The sequence below is a fragment of the Echiichthys vipera genome (genome assembly GCF_963691815.1).
Source record: "Echiichthys vipera genome assembly, chromosome: 15".
Taxonomy (NCBI): domain Eukaryota; kingdom Metazoa; phylum Chordata; class Actinopteri; order Perciformes; family Trachinidae; genus Echiichthys; species Echiichthys vipera.
Genome location: NC_139840.1, coordinates 7,945,300 through 7,964,929, shown reverse-complemented (window position 1 = coordinate 7,964,929; position 19,630 = coordinate 7,945,300). Strand labels below are relative to the sequence as shown.

Here is a 19,630-nt window from a genome sequence, read left to right as displayed (position 1 = left end):
TGCAATACAACCCATTCTACACTCTCTTAAACCACTTCTATGCCACATGTTTTTTAATAACTGACATTTATTTCCCCTCGCCGTATGAAACACCTACATTACCTGGTTCACAACAGACATTTTGACATCATAGCAGGAAAAGCACAGGTGAAACAAATTTGGTTACCAATGGCTCAGTTTCATTGAAGTGTCCCAGTGACCTATCATGTACAATACCAGGACCCTTAGACTGGGTCGTGTCAAGAGGGTGAGACTCAGTTCCCGCCCACCTATGCTGTCTTTAACCATTCGATCTTGATGACTAATCTTAACTTTCTTGCAAGACTTTCACAAATATTGGGTTACCATCTAGACAACTCATCAAACTTTTAATGTTACCTATTACACCTGTGTTTTTCCTACTGTTGTAAACGAAAGTGTGGGGATGTGTTTCTATACATGTATGTAAGTGCCTATTTCAATCAGCCGAGAAAACCGAGAAAATAGTGATCTTAACTATTAGCTAATGTTGAAATGAACATCTTTGCTACGCTGGGACCTGCACATGCATCAGCATACCACAAACAAACACACACACACACACACACACACACACACACACACACACACACACACACACACACACACACACACACACACACACACACACACACACACACACACACACACACACACACACACACACTGAGTAAAGCAGGTTTGGGGATGGCACATTGATCACTGGAGCTTTTAATAAGCTGAGCCATTCCTGTGGGCAAGTATTAATCGGATTAGTCCACTACAGTTTTCATTACTTATATCCCCTTCTTTATGATACATAATAATTATTTTCCTAATGCACTTGTTTGTCCTTATATTCTTCACATTTACAGCACATTAACACCATGTATTATTCATTATTTTTTGACGCTTTGGCAATATTGTATATGTTACGCTCATGCCAATGGAGTGAAGTGAATTGAGAGCTGATACTTTGCATTACTGTTATATAATGCAATAACAATGCTAGCAAACAAAGAGAGAGAGACAAACGGATGTGTTAAAATGAAAGATAGTGTAGAAGTTAAAGGTATTGGGTTGATGCAGTAGGTTTGGTTAGTGTTTTCTGATAAATCCTGCTGACACAGGTTCTCTACCTGCTCACTCACAGTCCTCCTCCACAAGCAAAAAGCAGCTGGATGCAAAACTCGACGCCTTTCCAGATGTTTTATTTGCAGATCTCTGGACCTCTATCATAGCTTAACATTGCCTTAACATACAGGTACAATTTCACATTTCATTCCACCGTGACCTGTCCCCTTTAAACTTGTATGTACATGTAATGAAAATTAGTCATGGCAATAATGAAGTTTTTCTATCATGCTACAATGTCCTCTAATGCATAGTTTGGACCAAAGGGCTTCATGTTTCAGCCCTTCATGTGAGGAATCTTTTCTTTGTGTCTGCTCGTTTCTTCCTTGATGACTGACTGCACACAAGTGTTCGTGAGTATGAATGTTAAAAACAGCGAGAGGTTCACAAGTGATGTGCTAGAATCTACCTCCTAATGCACGCTAACCCTGATTCAGAAACAGTCCTCTGCTGGTCTCAACTCTAGCCAACCTGTAGATGATTCAGAACATGGATGATTGGCAATTAAGCTATGTGAGGAAAACAGTCCACAGCAATACATTTACTTTCTTAAGACAGCTTTAAACTGTTTCCCTGTGCAGTAAAACATTCTCGGTAACAGTCCATCTGAACAACATCCACGTTAAATTTCATGCCATTTAAATAGTTCTCTTTTCTACAATCTCATCTTCTTTTAGGTCCATCAAAGCCCACATATTGTGACATATATCTCATACAACGAATATCTGTGAAAACTGCTCTTCCTGAGAAAGATATGTACGTAGTTGATAACAGTTCTTCTCATACAAACAAAATAAGGCAAGTAAAGATTGTCTGAAAATGTTTTCTGTGTTGCGTCTCTCAGGAGGCTCCCTCGTGGCCTTAAAAAAGAAAACGGTGGTCTTCATGTTCATGTTTCTTTGTCAGAAACGGCCTTTTCCCTCTGTCCACATCCTTCGAAAACTTGGAGGAACGAGAGCTCAATATTGCACAGTCCCACAGTCCAAGTGTTTCAGATGGGAGAAAGGAGATTGTGCTCATGTGGTCATTATTGTGCACTTATTTGTTGGTGGGAAGCCCTTAAAGATTAATGTTTCTCTCCGCCCACCTTTGTGACTGTGAAAATGTTCGAGGCGAGCATGAAGAGCGATGAGTGTTGTGGGCATCTGTGGTTAAAAACCTACCTTTATGTTAGGGATAAGACGTTTAATAACTTAGGAAAATTGTCTTAAAAGATTTCTCCGTCTCCAACTGGAGCTGCTTGAATTATCCACTGGACGGCAAACTGAGCCAGGGTTCGTAAGATAAATACAGCACCGGCAAATCGGTCCTCAATCGTTAATAACATGACTGCAAATTTTCATCAGTAAATAGTAGAAAATACCAGTTTATAACTCAAAGAAGTGTTTTAGCGTGGCGCTAACCCCGAATCACTGCCGTGAGAGCTCAGTTACAGAGGACAGAGTTGGTCCTCCGCTGACTTTGTGCTCTCTCAGCAGCTGAATGGGCTGAGACAGCTGTTCACGCCATCAGAGTGGCTCCTGTTCGACCGTCATTAGTAAACGTCCCCTCGGCCGAGTTTCACTGAGTTTTCTCTCTGGTCCACTTGATCATAGTCTCTGGAGAGCGGTAGAGGAAGATGAGCTTGGCATACATGTCCTCCTCCAGGTCCAACTCCCCTGTCTCTCGGACCAGGAAGATGTCAGTGCACAGCTTGAGGATGCGGTCCACGTTGGGCAGCTCCTCGAACATGATGGTGTGGGAAATGCCGCTGAAAAACTCACGCACAAACTTGCCGATGACCAGAACCACAGAAGCATACAAGCCCATGATCCTAAACCGGAAGGAGAGAAAGGAAATTAAACAATGTGTAGGATGTGGATTTCTTCAAATGTTATTTCTTTAGTTAGAAGATGGCATGCAAATGCAGGGCTGTGAGCCACATTTGTACCTGCAGGAGATGCTGCAAGAAGGAGGAACACCCCTTAAACTGCTAATCCAACAGGGGGCCCCTTCAAGCACCAGATACTCTTTAACTGTTCTGTTTAATAGCTCCCTGCACATAAAGTTATTTTGCTATTTAGATTTTTTTGGTTCTCTGTTTGATTCTAGGTCATTTCATGCACCGTTTACACTCAACAGTCCGACGTATGAACTAGGAGACATAAGACACCTGCTGTCATTTATCTAGGTTAGAAATGTACACTTCTTCTTTGATTTCACCCTATTGTTTATATTACCACCTGACCAGTAACTTAAAAGAACGAGGTCCAGGAGTCATTATTGACCTGTGAAGTAATTTGCATAAGGGCCTCTTTCTTCAGCATGTGGAGTTTGCTTAATTGTCACTGCAGTTGGGTTCAGTCATTATCATAAGACAGACTTTACTCTACTTAAAGAGGACCTGGGCGTCAATCATTTCCTCTCGGTTCATATCAGATGAAGCCTGATCTGCCGACCGCACCACGGTGTCGAATGTGGATAAACACTAGTCAGAGTCTAGAGTCATATTAGGTTGTCGCTCCATGTTTTAAGCAGGTCTTGTGGCTGTGATTCATGTGCTGAAATCATAGTAACATCAGGGTAGTAAGTGTCAAAGAGCAAGAGGCTGATCATTTTGTGACAAAGGCTTGGTGAAGCCCGTACTCAGATTCAGGGAAAATCTAAAGAAAAGTGTCCTGTGATGACACAGAAGAGCGCAGGCCTATGTCAGTTTAAAATAATACTCTTTTCCTGCTTTCCTGTCTTGTCAATCCTCTTGCGACCCCTTGGCTGGATATCATTACTCACCGGTTGTTCAGCTTTGTATAATGACATTTTACTGACACGCCAGAGTGTGACCAATCTTTTTTTTATTTTTTATTACCGTGACCACCACCACATACCCATATCCGGCCAGGAAGCCCAAACTGGGCGGGCTGACTTGGTCGCTGAACACGTAGAGCTCCAGGCCTGCGTAATTCTTGTTTGTTTCCCTCTTTTGTATCGGGCCAGGCTCCGTCTGGTCCACCACCCACCATTCTTGGATCTGATCAGAGACTTTCTTAGCTCGCATCAAGGTCAAGGTTATGTTCAACTTCTTTTTATCTGCAAGGATGGAGAATACATGTATGTCGTTTCATCAGAATAAAACTCATACAATTGCAAATCATATTTTGTTCAGGTTTGGGAAAAACCACTATCTCCCACCCCAAGTAACAAAACATTGCCAGTAAATGTACAATTAATAATTAATTAAATATAAATAAGACATTTCAGAGGAAAAGACAATTAAAATATATAGATTTTTTTTTAAAAGCCATTATGTGTAGACTTTTATTATTATATTAAAATCTTTCAGATGGCACCGGTTTTTCTTTGCAGAGGCATTCATTCCTGTCTGATACTTGGCATATTTCATACTGCTACTCTACACAGTGTCTTCAAATAAAAGTACAGAGATGACTAAACACTTTATATTCCTATGAGCACTTTAAGCAAGGGTGACCGTTTATTGAAAAGTAGAATTTTTACCTAAATAGAGGCTCTTAAGTATCAAGTAACAATCCTGAAAAACGTCACAGTGCGTCCAGTCTATATGGTGATAAATATGGTGATGTTCACCTTTTAAAAGGGTCTCAACAGGTGTAGCATCTGAGGCACTGGGGGCTCGAATAAAACGAGGGAAGATCTCTTTTAGGGTCCTGCAGAGAAAGAGAGGCCGTTTCGCAATATGTTGGAGCATAACAGAAAAAAAAGATATCTTTGGCACACACAGGGTTTTATATTTTGGTATGTTAAAACTTTATTCAACTGAAAACATGTCAAAAAAAAGGAGTGAAGTATCGTATTTGTAAAAAACCCGAGATCCTCATTATCACATCACAGAGAAGAGAGTAAGCAGCTGATATACTCACACTTCTGAGATCCCTTCCTCCCCGTTTAGCAGCGCTATGAGCTCCTGTTTTGTGTCACTGTCTAGAGTTGTCACTTGTTTTCCTGATGCTATTTCAGCCTTGGCACCGTGAGTGAGATTTCTGAGATGAGAAAAGGAAAAAATAAAACAAAGGTTAAATGATTTCCCACCTCATGAAACTGCTGTGGTTCGTAAGCATATATGTTTTTAATAATTTGTTATTTATGTGTATATGATTTGATAATTTGGTCACACACCAGTCTGTACAAGCAGCCCCTCATAAGAAAAAGTATTTATAAGGTGACGGATGTATGTGTTATTTTCAGATGCAACCCCATGAGCCAAATGTTCAGCATGACCTGGTGATAAAAGCTAACTGCTTCTACAGTGAACAGTGCACAGTTTTAGGATTATATAGATGATAATTCATCCATGTTCTTGTCACATAGTTAGATATAGTATAAGTGTAGGTGGTACGTGGCAGGCGTACCTTTGCACGGACCACGACACAGTGATGGGGAATTCCTCCTCGGTGCGCAACATTTCTATCAGGCTGGTTCTGCTGGGTGGACTGATGGTCCACAGAGAGTTGGAGTTGCCTTTCAGATCTGCAATGATCAGGTCATCTGCCGTGTAGCTCTCCAGCCACTGCAAGGCGTCCTAACCACGACACAAAACCATATAATAAGAACATTATTTAAAGGTTAAAGCTTGTGACTCTAAGCAGGTCGGTCCCTCCCTTTGGTTCAAACAGCTATTGCAACGCTTGACATGAACAGATTGTGTACATACATTCATGGTCTCCAGAGGATGCAGTCTATTGACTGTGTTGATTCGATGCTGAATCTCTGACAACTACAGCATGGCCTGATATTACATTTGGTACAGACCTTCATGCTCCTCAAAGGAGGAATCTTAATAACTTTGGCAACATTTAATGTGTCCAACACTTTGTTTTTCTTTGTTTACCTTGAGCAGAATCAATTAACTGAATAACTGAGTAGATGACTGACAGGAAAAAAATAATGATTTTAATAATCAATGAATCAATCAAGCTTTTCCAGCTTCTCAAATGTGTTTTTTTTCTTTTCTTTGGCTAATATAATAATAAATAAAAAATACTTTGTTGGTCTTTTGTTAGGAAAAAAACAAACGTTCTTTTACTTTATTCTGAAATTTTATAGACTAAACAAATAATTGATCAAGCAAGAAGAAAAGAGTTTGTTTCGTGTTCATTAGCAGATTGAGCACTAAAACATTAACGTGATAAACAATACCTGCTAAACATCAGCACGTTAACATTTGTGACCATGTTAGGATCCTAATGTTAGCATTCAGCTCAAATCACTGCATATATTGCTGTCTGTGACAGTGTCTTTTTTGATACTACAACTAGAAAGTTTTCAAACCGTACACATCAGCTACTTTAAACATAGGGTTTACATGTAATTGAAAAGTGAATTTGGTCATACTTACATCTTTTTTCATATATATCTTCTGGAAAGTTTCAAATTCGGTTTGTGTCACAACCTGCAGTTGTTTTTGCTGAGCGCTCATGGTAAAGATGGGCTGTGAGAGGAGGACATTGTTTGGTTGAGTCTTTCCCAGATACACAATCAAACACTGAACGTTGCAGCCAGAAAAATCACAAAATACAATCACAATCTCTCTCCCAGAAATCACACAAACTCATCAAAATGGGCAATTTCACGCTATTCAAAGACCTGGCCTTACCTGAACTCTACTCAAAGAAGGCAGGATTAAATTTCATTTTCCAAAGGAGTTGGCTTCGGGCAGCATTTCCCAGTAAAGCACTTGGCAAAATTGTTTTAACTCAACATTTTTGATTAAAAAAACCCCAACTGTGTCCACACCTGAAAGCCAGCCAGGGTGATTTCAAACGAAACGTCCAGCGGTGCGTTGACGACTCCAGCTACGGACTTAACGAGGGACATGAAGAGCAGCGGGAACCAGACGATACAGATCAGCAGAACTACAATCATCCCTCCCATCCCGTACTTCACCACCTTCTTCTTCTTCTGGCCTCGCGGCTGGGGATACCTCTGCACAGAGATGTGATGAAAGACAGTGAGATTCATTATTTGAGCTGGATGCAGAGCAAACAGCTTTTTACATTAGTTTTGCAAGGGGCTGTCCTCATGAAACTTTGTTCCATCTTTACTCCAGCAGACCTGATACAATAGCAATGGCTATATGTTTTCTAATGCCTGGAGATTTTTTATAAAAATCCATTAGAATTAAGCAATTAATTGGACCAAGGTTACAAAAGTAGATGGAAGATGGGACAAAACTTTGAGGACAGGAGGTACTTGCAGGCTGATCCAGGAAAGACTGCACGAGTGCATTATTTACTATTGTGAGGTGTAGAATAAAGATATCTTTAGTGCACTTTTGGGAATACTGGGCACCCCAGATACAATACATCTTTGTTACCTAATATACAGCTCATTGCGGAAAGTGAGTCCAGATAATCTTCAAATAAAAAAAATCCACTTCAACAAATCACAGAAGTAAATTTCAGCATGAATTCCAACATGACAGACTCTGGCTCTCAAAGGGATTCTTCTTCTCACACTAGACGGACGCCACAATGATAAACACCTTCTCGGACTCTCTCCAGCATTTGAGGATAAAGATGTGAGCGTAGATGTCCTCCACGCAGATCCAGCTGGACAGAGACAGCGAGGTGTCAGTCCAAACCCAGTCCATCACAGCTCGCAGCTCCGTCAGGAACGGTACCAGACGGAAACTACAAACGACAGACAAATCGAATTTATCAATTGTTCTGTTGTTCCAGCATAATGTATAAGACTGAAGTACAATCTAATTAAATATGTTCATTCAGAAAATCACACTCAGGAATGTGTTGATTTTATTCAAGAGAAGGGCAGGCCTATAATAATAAGCTATGGCTTCAGCCCACATTTTGGCCATTGCTATACATGTTTTTACATAAAGATTAAGTATTTTATCCTTTTTTATTTGTTTATTTGTTTGTTCGTGACGCTGGAGTACGGACTAGAAACCAAAACAAGATAACTTACCTAAATTTAAATGATTTAAAAGTCATAAATATTGTATTAATAAGGTTGCAACCCATGATTATTTTCATTTTATCTGTGAAATGTTTTAATATTTAGTCTACAAAATTTGTACAGATCATTCAGTGAAGTCTAAACATTGCTTGTTTTATTTGACTGAGAGACCAAAACTCATAGAAATACAATTTACAATGTCAACAAAACAGAGAAAAGTAGAAAAACAGTCCAGTATTTTAGCTTGACAAATTACCTGTATTATTTGTACTGTAACTGACTTATTATTTCCGTACTAAGCGTGACATAAAATACCTGAATATTGACATATAGCCTACCAATGGTGTGGCCAGACTGTGGGTAAAAAGGGGACTGAGGCTACAGATATAAAAGATACTAGAATATAAAGTTGTGGATGCAGGAAGGAGCCCATAGAGAAAGCCTACATGTGTGTACAGGGTCCAGAATGTTGTGCTACACCCCTGGAGATACAGTACCCCTTAGACCTTTGATAAACACATGGTTTCACATTCTCAAACAAATAAACTCCAGGTGTGATATTGTCTGTCTTCTTCCATTCTTGCAACCTCAGCTAGCTGTCAATCCTGACATGAGCACAGCCCGGGACCTGTTTACCCAGCTGGAAGAAATGAAACTGTGCCAGCAAAACTCACCCTTGAAACAGGAAGAGGTTGACATAATTGTAGCTCTTGGTGAGGAAGTTTCCCAAAACACGGGTCGGATAACCACAGCGGATCTGATAGGCTGACAGCCCGAAGTAGATGCACTTCACAAAATACCACATCTGAGCGACCATGTTCTCACTGAAACGCCTACGAGGGGCAGCGAAGAAAAGAGAGACTTCAGTTTGTCAAACTAAAAGAGTTTTTAATCAAATGAATCATAAATGAATAAATAACTTTCAGTTAAAGGCCAGATATCTAATGTGACATTATATAAGATTGAGTTCTTACTTTTCTGTGACACCTGGAAGGATAAAGAACATCCAGAAGTGGATGCCAAAGACCAGGATGACCTGGAAGATTACTTTGCCCATGACAGACTTTCTGAGGTAGAGGGCCCGGTCCACCACCATGGTCCCAAACTGGATCAGGACCATGACCAGGAAAGGCCCCGGCACCTGATCCTCTGACAGGGACGATGTGATGTCTGCAGCCGAGTGTTTCTAAAGGGGATGTAATTAATGTTAACTTTGTCAGAAGTGATTCAGTTTATGGATCTCAATGTTATTTTAAAACTTACACCAAACGCCCAGAACCCAAACACGATGATGATGAAATCGACCGTGTCAGCGAGGAACATCAGCACATAGACATCTGTGACCGCGCTGTACTCTGGATGGATCAAGTTATAGAAGAACTGCTTCATAGGAAGGTAGATCTCCATGAACCTGTGAAGAAATAAAGAGAAACAAAGTTAATATGAGTAAAGAAACAGGTGGGTCTTAATGCTGTTCCTGTCATTCATCACGTTTACAATAAAACAGTCTATAAAATATGTCAGCAGCAATGCTCTTAGATCCCAGTTACTGTGAGCGAGTGGGCATTTGTGCAGTGAAATGGTGATATAGTTCTGGCTAATTTAGTTGTTGTGCGTGTAGGCACAGCGCTGTCCACAGTAGGCCTACTGAAACAGCGTGGAGGAGAACAATACAACCCCTAAATAAAAAAGCAGATTACAGACATGACACAAAACTAAAGTCATTTCAAATGGCAACTTTCTGGCTTTAAGAAAAAACACTAAAAGAAATCCAGAAAAAAAATTGTGGTTGTCAGTAACTTTTTTAGACCAAGCAGAGGAACAAATTATAGGATCACCCTGTAAATTTTCTTTCCCGAAAACTAACACCTGCATCAGATTACATCTGCTCGTTAGTCTGCAGTTAAAAAGGAGTGATCACACCTTGGAGAGCTGTTGCACCAAGTGCATTTACGTGAATCATGGCTCCAACACGAGAGAGGTCAATTGAAACAAAGACGAGGATTATCAAACTTCTTAAAGAGGGTAAATCATCACGCAATGTGTCATCAGCTGTGTCTAAAATCTGGACCAAGTACAAACAATATGGGAAGGTTGTTAAAGGCAAGCATGCTGTTAGCCTGAGGAAGACATCAAAGCGTCAAGAAAGAAAACTTAAGGCAATATGTCTTGAAAACAGAAAATGCACAGCAAAACAAATGAGGAACAAATGGGAGGAGGAAACTGGAGTCTGTGAGCGAACTGTAAGAAATCACCTAAAAGTCATGGGATTTACATACAGAAACGCTAAACATCATTAACACCTAAACGGAAAAAACAAGGAAGGTTACAATGGGCTAAGGAAAATGAGATTCATGAAGACTACTGCTTGAAGAAAACATGCACATTTCCACAGTCATTGATGCTATGGGCTGCATGTCAGCTAAAGGCACTGGGGAGATGCCTGTCATTACGTCTTCAATAAAAGTTTACGTTGACAATTTCTGACACTTTTCTTATCCCATCGATTGCAAGGATGTTTGGGGATGATTAAAAAAACTTTTCAAGATGATTATGCTTATTGCCATTGAGCAAAAACGGTGAAAACATTCCTTGAAGAAAGACACATAGGGTCAATGTCATGGCCTGCAAATAGTCCGGATCTCAATCCAATTAAAAATCTGTGGTGGAAGTTGAAGACAATGGTCCACGACAAGGCTCCAACCTGCAAGGCTGATCTGGCAACAGCAATCAGGGAAAGTGTGATGAAGAGTGATGAAGAGTACTGTTTATCACTCATTAAGTCGATCCCGCAGAGACCGCACGCTGTTATGAAAGCCACAGGTGGTGCAACAAAGTACTAGTGGTGTGTTTAGTTTGTTTTTCCTGATTCCATAATTTTCCCTCTGCTTGGTCCAAAAATGAAACTGTTACTGACAACCACAATTTTTTTTCTGGATTTCTTTTAGTGTTTTTTCTTAAAGCCAGAAAGTTGCCATTTGAAATGACTTTAGTTTTGTGTCATGTCTGTGAACTGAACGATCATCCTCCAAAACTGGGGATCCATAATGTCCGCTTGTGTTCAATCAGAAACTCAGGTTATTTCACACCAACACACTCAATACATTTTTTAAGGCAACTGATATCAGTGGTACAAGCGATGTTATGTAAAACACTCCACAAGGACCCCTGTGTGGAGAACACGACTTCTGTCTTTTTTTTTTTAGGATAAAATCCATGTACTTGAAATGCTATGCTTGAAATATATATATGTGTGTTGTTGTATAATTGCATTTCTGTTTATTAGGATTTAATTGCATATTTTGTCTGATGTTGTTTGTAACTCATTGTTATTGCTGCCTATTGTGGCCAGTTTTAAAAGGTTAAAGAAATACATTTTGACCAGTTGTCACTGGTCTTGTTTTGAGAAAACGTAAATGACTGAATCTTCTCTGCGTTTCAGTCACTGTGTAGACGTAACATCTCAGAAACCACTTGTTCCATTGTGATTAAATTTAGAGCAGTAACATGTTTTGATCGGCTGTAGCAGCACTTACAAAAATTACACTGACCGCACTAACGGGAATGCTGTAATTAAAGGTCTAAATTTAGACCTCTGAGAGGTTTGAGCTGCTGTATAACTGATGTGTTTTTCCATTATTTGTCTAGAATACTTGCTGAGCACAGTTCTCATCACTCCTAAAGTTACACACTTTCTTGTATAATCACAGCCACAACCAGTAAGCAGCTGCGAGTGGAGACAAAACCCCCCACAACTTTTATGAATCGGCTATGCTTCGTTGTACCGCTTTATGAGGAAAACTTTTCCTTTGAGGACCTGCTCCCTCAGCTTCTCCATGATCATCTGTTTGCGGGTCTTCTGGTGGATGCTGGGCTCGCTGCCGTCCTTGTGGCTGCTGTTGTGGGAAGCCGTACTTCCTGTGGAAACAATTAACATTTCCAGCTGTAAATGAAACGTGACGGGACGTTGAGTCACAGATAAAGCCTGAGATCCACAAACAAAGACACAATGCAAGGGTGAAGGCAAGAGAACACGAGACGTGTTTTTGTGAAACAAGCCCAGAGCACTGCTTATGTTTATTATTATTATTATTATTGTTCTGGTTGTTATTATTAGAAGAGTAATGATTAAGCTTACTACAGAATTACACATTACTCTCAGGGCTATTTCTAAGAGAAGAGTGTTGTCTGCGTTGACTTTCTCACATCCACTTGTCTAGTTAGTAGAAGGAAACAGACAATAGACAAGAATCTTCACCTCTCTTGGACCTCGCGGCTGAGTGGAGGGATCGGTGAGAAATGTGCGAGCCCCCGCTGGAGCTCTTGCGACGCTGGTAGGTCTGCTGTTGCGGGTAGTGCACCTGGACATGTCCTGAATCAATAGAAGTCCCAAAGTTTATGGATCTCAAGGTGTGAGTGGAGCCTCTCCCCTCACTGACCAGTGAGGGGGTGTGTTCAGACTCCTTCTCACTCTCCTCCTTTTCTTTCCCCTCGCCCTCTGACTCGCTCTGACGGGAGGGCTCCCTTCTTTCTTTGGGGTCATCCTCGTCCCAAAGACCGTGACACTGGAAAAGGAGAAAGAGGTATAAGAGTCCCTTACCAAAGGGTAAACATTTCCCAGTCACAGAGGTTGTTCCATAAAGGGCTCACAGTGCACTCTACAGAGTTTCTTTCATTTGTTGAGAGTGAAAGAAAACTGCAACATAGATGGTGAGAAATCTTCTAGCAAGTTTCAATCTCTGTGTAAGAGGGACACACATATCTAAATCTGGTCAAAACTGGCCTTCTAAAGGCCTTTTGGGGGATCCTCCCTGACCTCAGACCGATCACTTTGGATAGATACATAATCAATTAAAGAAACATAATTTCCTTTGCAAACTTTACACATTTTATTTCATAATGGAGTTCATGATTGGTCACTAAGGCTGTAATGTGTTGCAGAGTTTCCCTACTATTAAAACAATCTGACAACATTCTAGCAAGCAACAGTCTGCATGAACAGACCAAAACCAACAACGTGTGAGTCAGTTTCACAACACTGTGGCACAGATCCCCAAAGTCATCGGTTTATACTGAAGGGGTACATCGTTAAAACCTGTCTAAAATATCTAGTGTCCTTAGATAGGCTAAATAAATAAAAACTGTAGTGTTTAAATGTAAATGTCACTAAATAGTGCGGTTGTTGACTGACTCAAGATAAAGAACACTGCTTGTGTTCATGGTAACTAAATATTCTGTGTTTGCAGGAACCTTCAGAATGGATCTGTGGAAGAAGAGCGCCAGTAGCTGGACCAGGTCGTAGTGGACGTAACCATCCTTCTTCTCGACTCCGATGATGTTGGGAGGGTGATATGGTTTATTCTTATTCAGATTGTCTTGGTTAAATGGGAAGAAGCCAAACTGGAAGAAGTACTTGACGACGATGGTGGCCTGGAGGGAACATAAAGTGTTTGTCAGTGAAGCTGTCTGGATTACGTGAAACGTTTTCCAGCGAAACATAAGAAAGACTGTTCACTGTTCAATTCAATGAGTGAATTTGTACTCTTAGACAACAATGCAAGTATAATTATCTCATCTGTGCATTTAAATCAATCAATGCATTAGTGGAAAATAAAAAATAATCATTGTACTCCTACCTGTTATTGTCAAACAATGTTAAAAATATATATAATAAATTCATCTTTAAAAGCTTTCTGTGCTTAGCTCAACTTTCTGCCACTGTCCTCTGTCCCAGAGCGCTATTCCCAAATGAGATATCCACCATATTGTCACCAACACCAATGCAAAATGTAATTCTTGTAGGATAGGCAGCAACATAATGTGACGGTTGACAAAAGGATACCACCTGCAGATCTGACTGATCAGTTGATGTTTTTGACGTCAGACTGTACCTCAGTATAGACAATGGCAGTCATCCAGTATCTCTTGCTAGGCCGGGGCACTGATAGCATGGCCCAGAGGAAGATGGTGGTGGGAAGGACCAGGGTGGCGCAGGAGGCCGATACCATGTGGTTGATGATGATGACTAGGTAGCACACCATCTCTGAGTGGGCCACCAGCATGTTGTAGAGGGCATAGACGAGCTGGAGGATCAGAGGCTGCTTTTGGTAGAATTTATCTGACTGCTCCAGCTCCTCATCATAAAACATCCTGGAGACACAGACGAGATGGATTGATTTGGTGTTTGAATATTTATCTGATTCTAAAACATCGTAGAAACATGAATAAATGGGTTTATAAGTGTGACATAGCTACAAAAACACACAAAACAACTACATAACTTTGAAAAGACACAAAACAACTACATGGCTACAAAAACACCCAAATCAACTACAAGACGATGCAAAGCAACCACAAAGAAATGCAAAGTGAACACAAAAAGACTTGACACAACTACAAAGACTTGTAAAACAACCACTTGACTACAAAAAGACACAAAACAACTACACAAACTTGCAAAAATGATCACAAAGAGACACAAAGCCACCATAAGACTACAAAAAGATACAAAACAACCATCAGGAGATGCAAAAAGACAACAAAGGCATGCAAAACATCAGCAAAAACATCAACATAACTACGAATTACTACAATTAAGGGATGCAAAACAACTACATGATTACAAAAGGGCACATGCAGCTACAAGGAGACGCGGAACAAAGAGATGATAAATAGCCACAAAGAGACAAAAACGACTTGCTCGTGTGTAGGAGAGGTGAAGACGCTCTAACATGTCTCAGGTGCCCATTGTCTCAGTTATTCAGTTCCAGAGCTCCTAAATTACAGACTGCCTCGAGGAAAAGGACCTGTATGTCTGACTCATTCTGCAGGTGTTGTTGTTGTTGTTACAATCAAGGTACTGTAAAGTTCGTGTGCAAGAGGCAACAACACCAGCGTACATGTATGGCATCGCTAGGATCATCTAACATCTCTAGAGACCAGTTCCATCAGTATAAAGCCTTCAATGGATATGCTGTTAGTTTTTGATGATCTGTTATACAGAAACATTTTGGAAAGTACTAAAAAAAAGCATATAGAACAGACCTTTGAACGGCACACATTAATACGGTACGACTTTAAGGGTGAACAAGGTGCTATTTTAAAATTATCAAGATGAATCTGCAGTAAAAACAAATAACAGTTGACTGTGATTCCTGTGAGGCTTCATGCTAAACAGGCTTTATTATCGGTTATTTTGGGACTCACTTGTTGAGCAGCAGTTCGCTTGCGGTCAGCTCAGTGGTCATGGAGGGCAGCATGATGTCTGACCTGCTGTCTGAGTGGCTGTCAGAGGTCATTACCATGCGCCTCTTCCTATCCATGTCGCTCTCGTCATCGCTTACTTCCAGCCGGTCAAAGCTGACGGCCTTACTGTAGCTGGGAGGCACGTCGGCGTCAGATGTTTTAGAAGCATCTGTATCAGGGGTGTAGAGCAACCCTACTCGCCCCTCTGTCTGCATAAAGTCCTGCTGATCTCCCCCGTCCTCACTCTCAGTGGTGAAGTTCTTTTCCTGGGCAGAAGGGGCAGACTCTGCCTCCTCCAGCCTGAGGGAGGGGCCCTCATCTGGGCCAAAGGACTCCCAGGGAGCCTCTTCTCCCTCCTGGTCCTTTGGTACCTCTACTCGCTCCTCCGCCTCCAGTCCCTCCTGGTCCCCACCCTCCTCCTCCTCCTTTTCCTCTTTCTTCCTGGGTTCTCCATCACTCCATAGGCCGTCCTCGGCCCCCTCACTCTCATCTAACTGTTGGGATTCCCAGGAAACCTGCTGCTTCTGCTTGTCTTCCCCTTGATCCTGCTCATCCTCCACTTCTTCTATGGTGTCTGTAGTGCCCTGTCTGGAGTAGAGCGTGACGCACTGGGTCGCTTCACTGCAGGGGACAAACACAGAAGGGATTGTATCAATCTGCGGTCAAGTCTGTCTGTTCACATGGAAAAAACAGGATGTCTGAAATAGATTAAGTCTCTCAATTTACATAATAAATAAAACAACAGATCTGCCCACTTGCCTTCTTCAGCAGGTGCCAGGTGTGCCTTTATGCAAAGTTATAATGTAACAACCCATATTTATTAAAGCCTTTTTATTTCTAACCATCCATTCGATTGGCTGAAACTGGATGTTTTAATGACACCTTTTCATTTAAACACAGAACATAAAATGAACATTTCAGAAATGGTTTATGACACACTATAATCTTGTTATTTCGTTATGAGGTTGCCTATGAAGACATTTTATATAATTACTATATTATACTGTACTATATTGTCATTTATCATCTGTGTTACAGTTGTTGACAAACATACAATAGTTTTATTACGAGTATGTTCTTTATTTTTTATCTTAAAGTATTGTTCTAACTGTCTCCTCTTTTTAATACCTGCACCTGAGCTGCATTTGATGTTAGAAGAGATGCGATCATAAATAAATGTATTATTATTATTCATTTTTTATTATTACTGTACGTCACAAAGATCGCTGTAACAACAAAAGTGATGTTTATTCCAACGAGTCAATTAACACAAAAGCAATTGCTGAGAAACAGACCCTACACTGTAAAATTGCTTTTCAAATTGCTGTTATAATGTGACACTATCTTCTGGTTATCTTTGGGTTCTTATAATGGAAAGTAGCACCGTGATTGCACAGCTCCAAACAGTGTGTCGGGCATACGGCAGTAGCAAGGATCAAACAAACTGTGAGTGTTTCGTTTATATTTGGGATTTTGACAGGACGTAATAAACAAAAATGTTTTAGAAAAGTCATGCAACGACTCAGCTGAAGTTAAAAATCAACAAAAAACAAAACAACCCATGGTTTCAACAGTAGTCAGGAGGTGATATGATCTCGATCATGTCAGCAACAATGATAAGAAACACAGGGTGATATATGGGGGATGCACAGGCCAGGCACCTGGACACAAAGCTGCTGCAGCTGTCCATTGATGAATTGGACACGTCCATGCCGCACATCTTACGCAGTTTGGGCCTGGCACGCTCGCTGGTTTTGGGAATGCACTCTGGCATTCCATCCAGGTCTTCCAGAGTGGATTGGCGAGAAAACAGAGTGGTAGCCTCGGTGAAGGCACTGAGAGGTGGTGAGGGTGACACATGAGATGATTAGTGATGAGAAGGATGAGATGGGATCTACTTCATGCTACACAGACGGGGGGATTCCCCATATATAGTGTAATACCTTAACATTAAAAAGGATCATAGGGTTCACATTGTCACATGAACCATGAGATGCAGCAAAGAATGAGGATGAAATGTCTCCATGTGATGTTACTGAACAACCTTGCTATTAATGGCTGCCTAAAGGGATATTCACCCCAATGACGTAACAACAATTTAATTTGCTTACTTACCTCTAGGGGTGTGTGGCCATGTAGAGAGTTTTTGGTTTTATTGCCCAGAGGTTTGAGACTTGTGCATCAAATACAGTGCAGCTAAATTGAATATCGCAACTTTGACAATGCCATTTATAAAACAACAGCAACATTTTATTCACGAAACAACGCACCTACCCTGGACAAGCCACACAACACACTATAGGGACTATTTCTAATGCAGAAAGTAGTTCAAATGACACTGTTGACTAATTGAAAACTCTTTAAGTGTAAAATAAAACCCAAAACTCTCTGCATGTCCAGATAAGACAAGTAAGAACAAATAAAATTGGGAACACCTGTACCAAAAATGTATCCACATGTGGAGCTACGAATGATTATTAAAGAGCACGTATTAGTCATAAGACTGTTGATTTGCAACAAAAGTGCAGATTATGTTTTGAGCACTTCTTTCTTGACAATGAACAATTCTTCAATAAAAAAAACATTAAACTGAGGAATTGTGATGCTGGAAAACCTGACCTTACTGGATAGGATAGAATAAACATGTCACAACCTTGGTATCAGATCGGTGTCCTGCCCAGTCAAGCCATATGGATTTTAACCGCTTATTTCACATTTACTTACCATGAGACCTAAAAATGAACCTAACGCTCATTCCTGTTCGGTCCAAAAAGAGAGTCGAGAGTCTTGAAGCTAAAATCTTTTCTACTGTTGTCTCTCTCACTACAGATACTTCCTGAAACATTTCATGATAGGGACGCACTTAGACTCCCGTGTTACATTTCTGATGACCAGCGTCAAGCTGTGTGTACCTGGACATGCTGTCCCTGGAGGCTGTGGAGTCCTGGCTCTCCATGGGGTAGCCTCCTCGCCTTCTTCGAACCCTGTTGGAGCCCGAGACCGACTCGTCCTCACTTAACTGATCCATACTCGCCTGCCTGGACATGTTGAGCCTCATGGCCTTCTGGTAGTAGACGTGGATGCTCTCTCTGGATGGAACGTTTCCCTGATAGGAGGAAAAGAGTTCATTGTTTTGTCCTTCAAGTTGTAAAAACAAAACAAAAACAAGACAACTTCCATACCTTTTTGACCTCTCTGGTGAGCATGCAGCGCTCTATACGCAGCACAGTGGAGATGTCGATGTACTCCCTGCACATGTCATTCATCCAACTGGTGAAGCTTTCCACTGTTGTCTGGAAGAGCACCCAGGTGAACTTTATGATGTTGAACACTCGCTTTATAATGTTGTCTGGGGGGGGGGGGGCATACAACACATAACACATTAATTACACTTTATAGGTTGCACTAAAGACCTTGCAAAATAGTGTCATATCAGCAGTAAGAACAGATTTTTTTCTCATGTTATCGGTGATCGGTGTCATTCCTAAACTAAACACGTCACACTGATAATTATCCTCCTGATCCATCCGTAGAATGAATGACCACCAAATGAAGAGCTCTTTTCCAAAACGAGATAAAAGCCAAATTTAAAAAAAATGAGTTTGAGCCACTTTGCTGTTTACAGAACCTTTTCACTGCTTCATCAGTGTTTCTGCCAAATCGCTATATTTCCCTGTTTAAAATGGTCTCAAGATGCAGTTCCTTTCCAAACCGCGACCAGCACCAAACCTATTTTTAGCCTAAACGCGATACCTCCTCTCGACCAATCAGAATTCAGTGAGCGTTCTATGTGATCCAACATGGCGGCGCTCTGAAGCGGGAGAGTTTTTAGTTTCGTCCGTCCGTTCAACATGTTCAGACTGAGCCATAAAAACCATTTTGACGAGATAAATTGAATATTAACCAAATGTGTGGGTCTGGGTAAAAAATGTAATTCTCCTGAAAACTATTAAAATGGATTTATAGCGTTTTGGAAAAGAGCTCCTCAAATATTATCACAAGGGAAATCGAATGTTGGAGTGTTGGAAGTTTGTGATATTTCATCAAAACTCTTCCTGTAAAGAAATGTCCTAATCCATCACCAGAATTTAACTTAGACACGCAGGTGGATCGATGGAGTCTAAATAAGGGAAAACAGAAAGCTATTTACCTTTTGCAGATAATAATTTAGTGGGTGATCCTGTCCATATACATACGCTGTTATAGTAAGATGCATAAAATTATTGCCATTAAATCCTTGTATTCACAGCCAAAAAAGAGGCTAAAAACAAACATGCATGGAGGTTCTTCCTGATTGTATTCCAGATTCAGTATCTCGAGTTCA

General features: G+C 40.8%; 1 protein-coding gene across 1 annotated transcript in view; it reads right to left on the bottom strand.

The window, feature by feature from the left end:
• Nucleotides 1-1,408: 1,408 nt before the first annotated feature.
• Nucleotides 1,409-19,630, bottom strand: part of piezo2b (piezo-type mechanosensitive ion channel component 2b) — a 91,620-nt gene continuing 73,398 nt past the window's right edge. The window contains exons 37-55 of the mRNA XM_083927690.1: nucleotides 18,489-18,655; nucleotides 18,219-18,412; nucleotides 16,968-17,141; nucleotides 15,268-15,927; nucleotides 13,953-14,211; nucleotides 13,312-13,491; nucleotides 12,320-12,626; nucleotides 11,847-11,979; nucleotides 9,325-9,472; nucleotides 9,036-9,247; nucleotides 8,736-8,894; nucleotides 7,628-7,775; nucleotides 6,880-7,068; nucleotides 6,482-6,574; nucleotides 5,496-5,665; nucleotides 5,007-5,126; nucleotides 4,714-4,793; nucleotides 3,996-4,197; nucleotides 1,409-2,944 (exon numbers count right to left, since the gene is read on the bottom strand). Coding sequence (XP_083783816.1) covers nucleotides 2,692-2,944; nucleotides 3,996-4,197; nucleotides 4,714-4,793; nucleotides 5,007-5,126; nucleotides 5,496-5,665; nucleotides 6,482-6,574; nucleotides 6,880-7,068; nucleotides 7,628-7,775; nucleotides 8,736-8,894; nucleotides 9,036-9,247; nucleotides 9,325-9,472; nucleotides 11,847-11,979; nucleotides 12,320-12,626; nucleotides 13,312-13,491; nucleotides 13,953-14,211; nucleotides 15,268-15,927; nucleotides 16,968-17,141; nucleotides 18,219-18,412; nucleotides 18,489-18,655 — 3,848 coding nt within the window. The 3' untranslated portion in view covers nucleotides 1,409-2,691. The remainder of the gene's footprint in view (nucleotides 2,945-3,995; nucleotides 4,198-4,713; nucleotides 4,794-5,006; nucleotides 5,127-5,495; nucleotides 5,666-6,481; nucleotides 6,575-6,879; nucleotides 7,069-7,627; nucleotides 7,776-8,735; nucleotides 8,895-9,035; nucleotides 9,248-9,324; nucleotides 9,473-11,846; nucleotides 11,980-12,319; nucleotides 12,627-13,311; nucleotides 13,492-13,952; nucleotides 14,212-15,267; nucleotides 15,928-16,967; nucleotides 17,142-18,218; nucleotides 18,413-18,488; nucleotides 18,656-19,630) is intronic.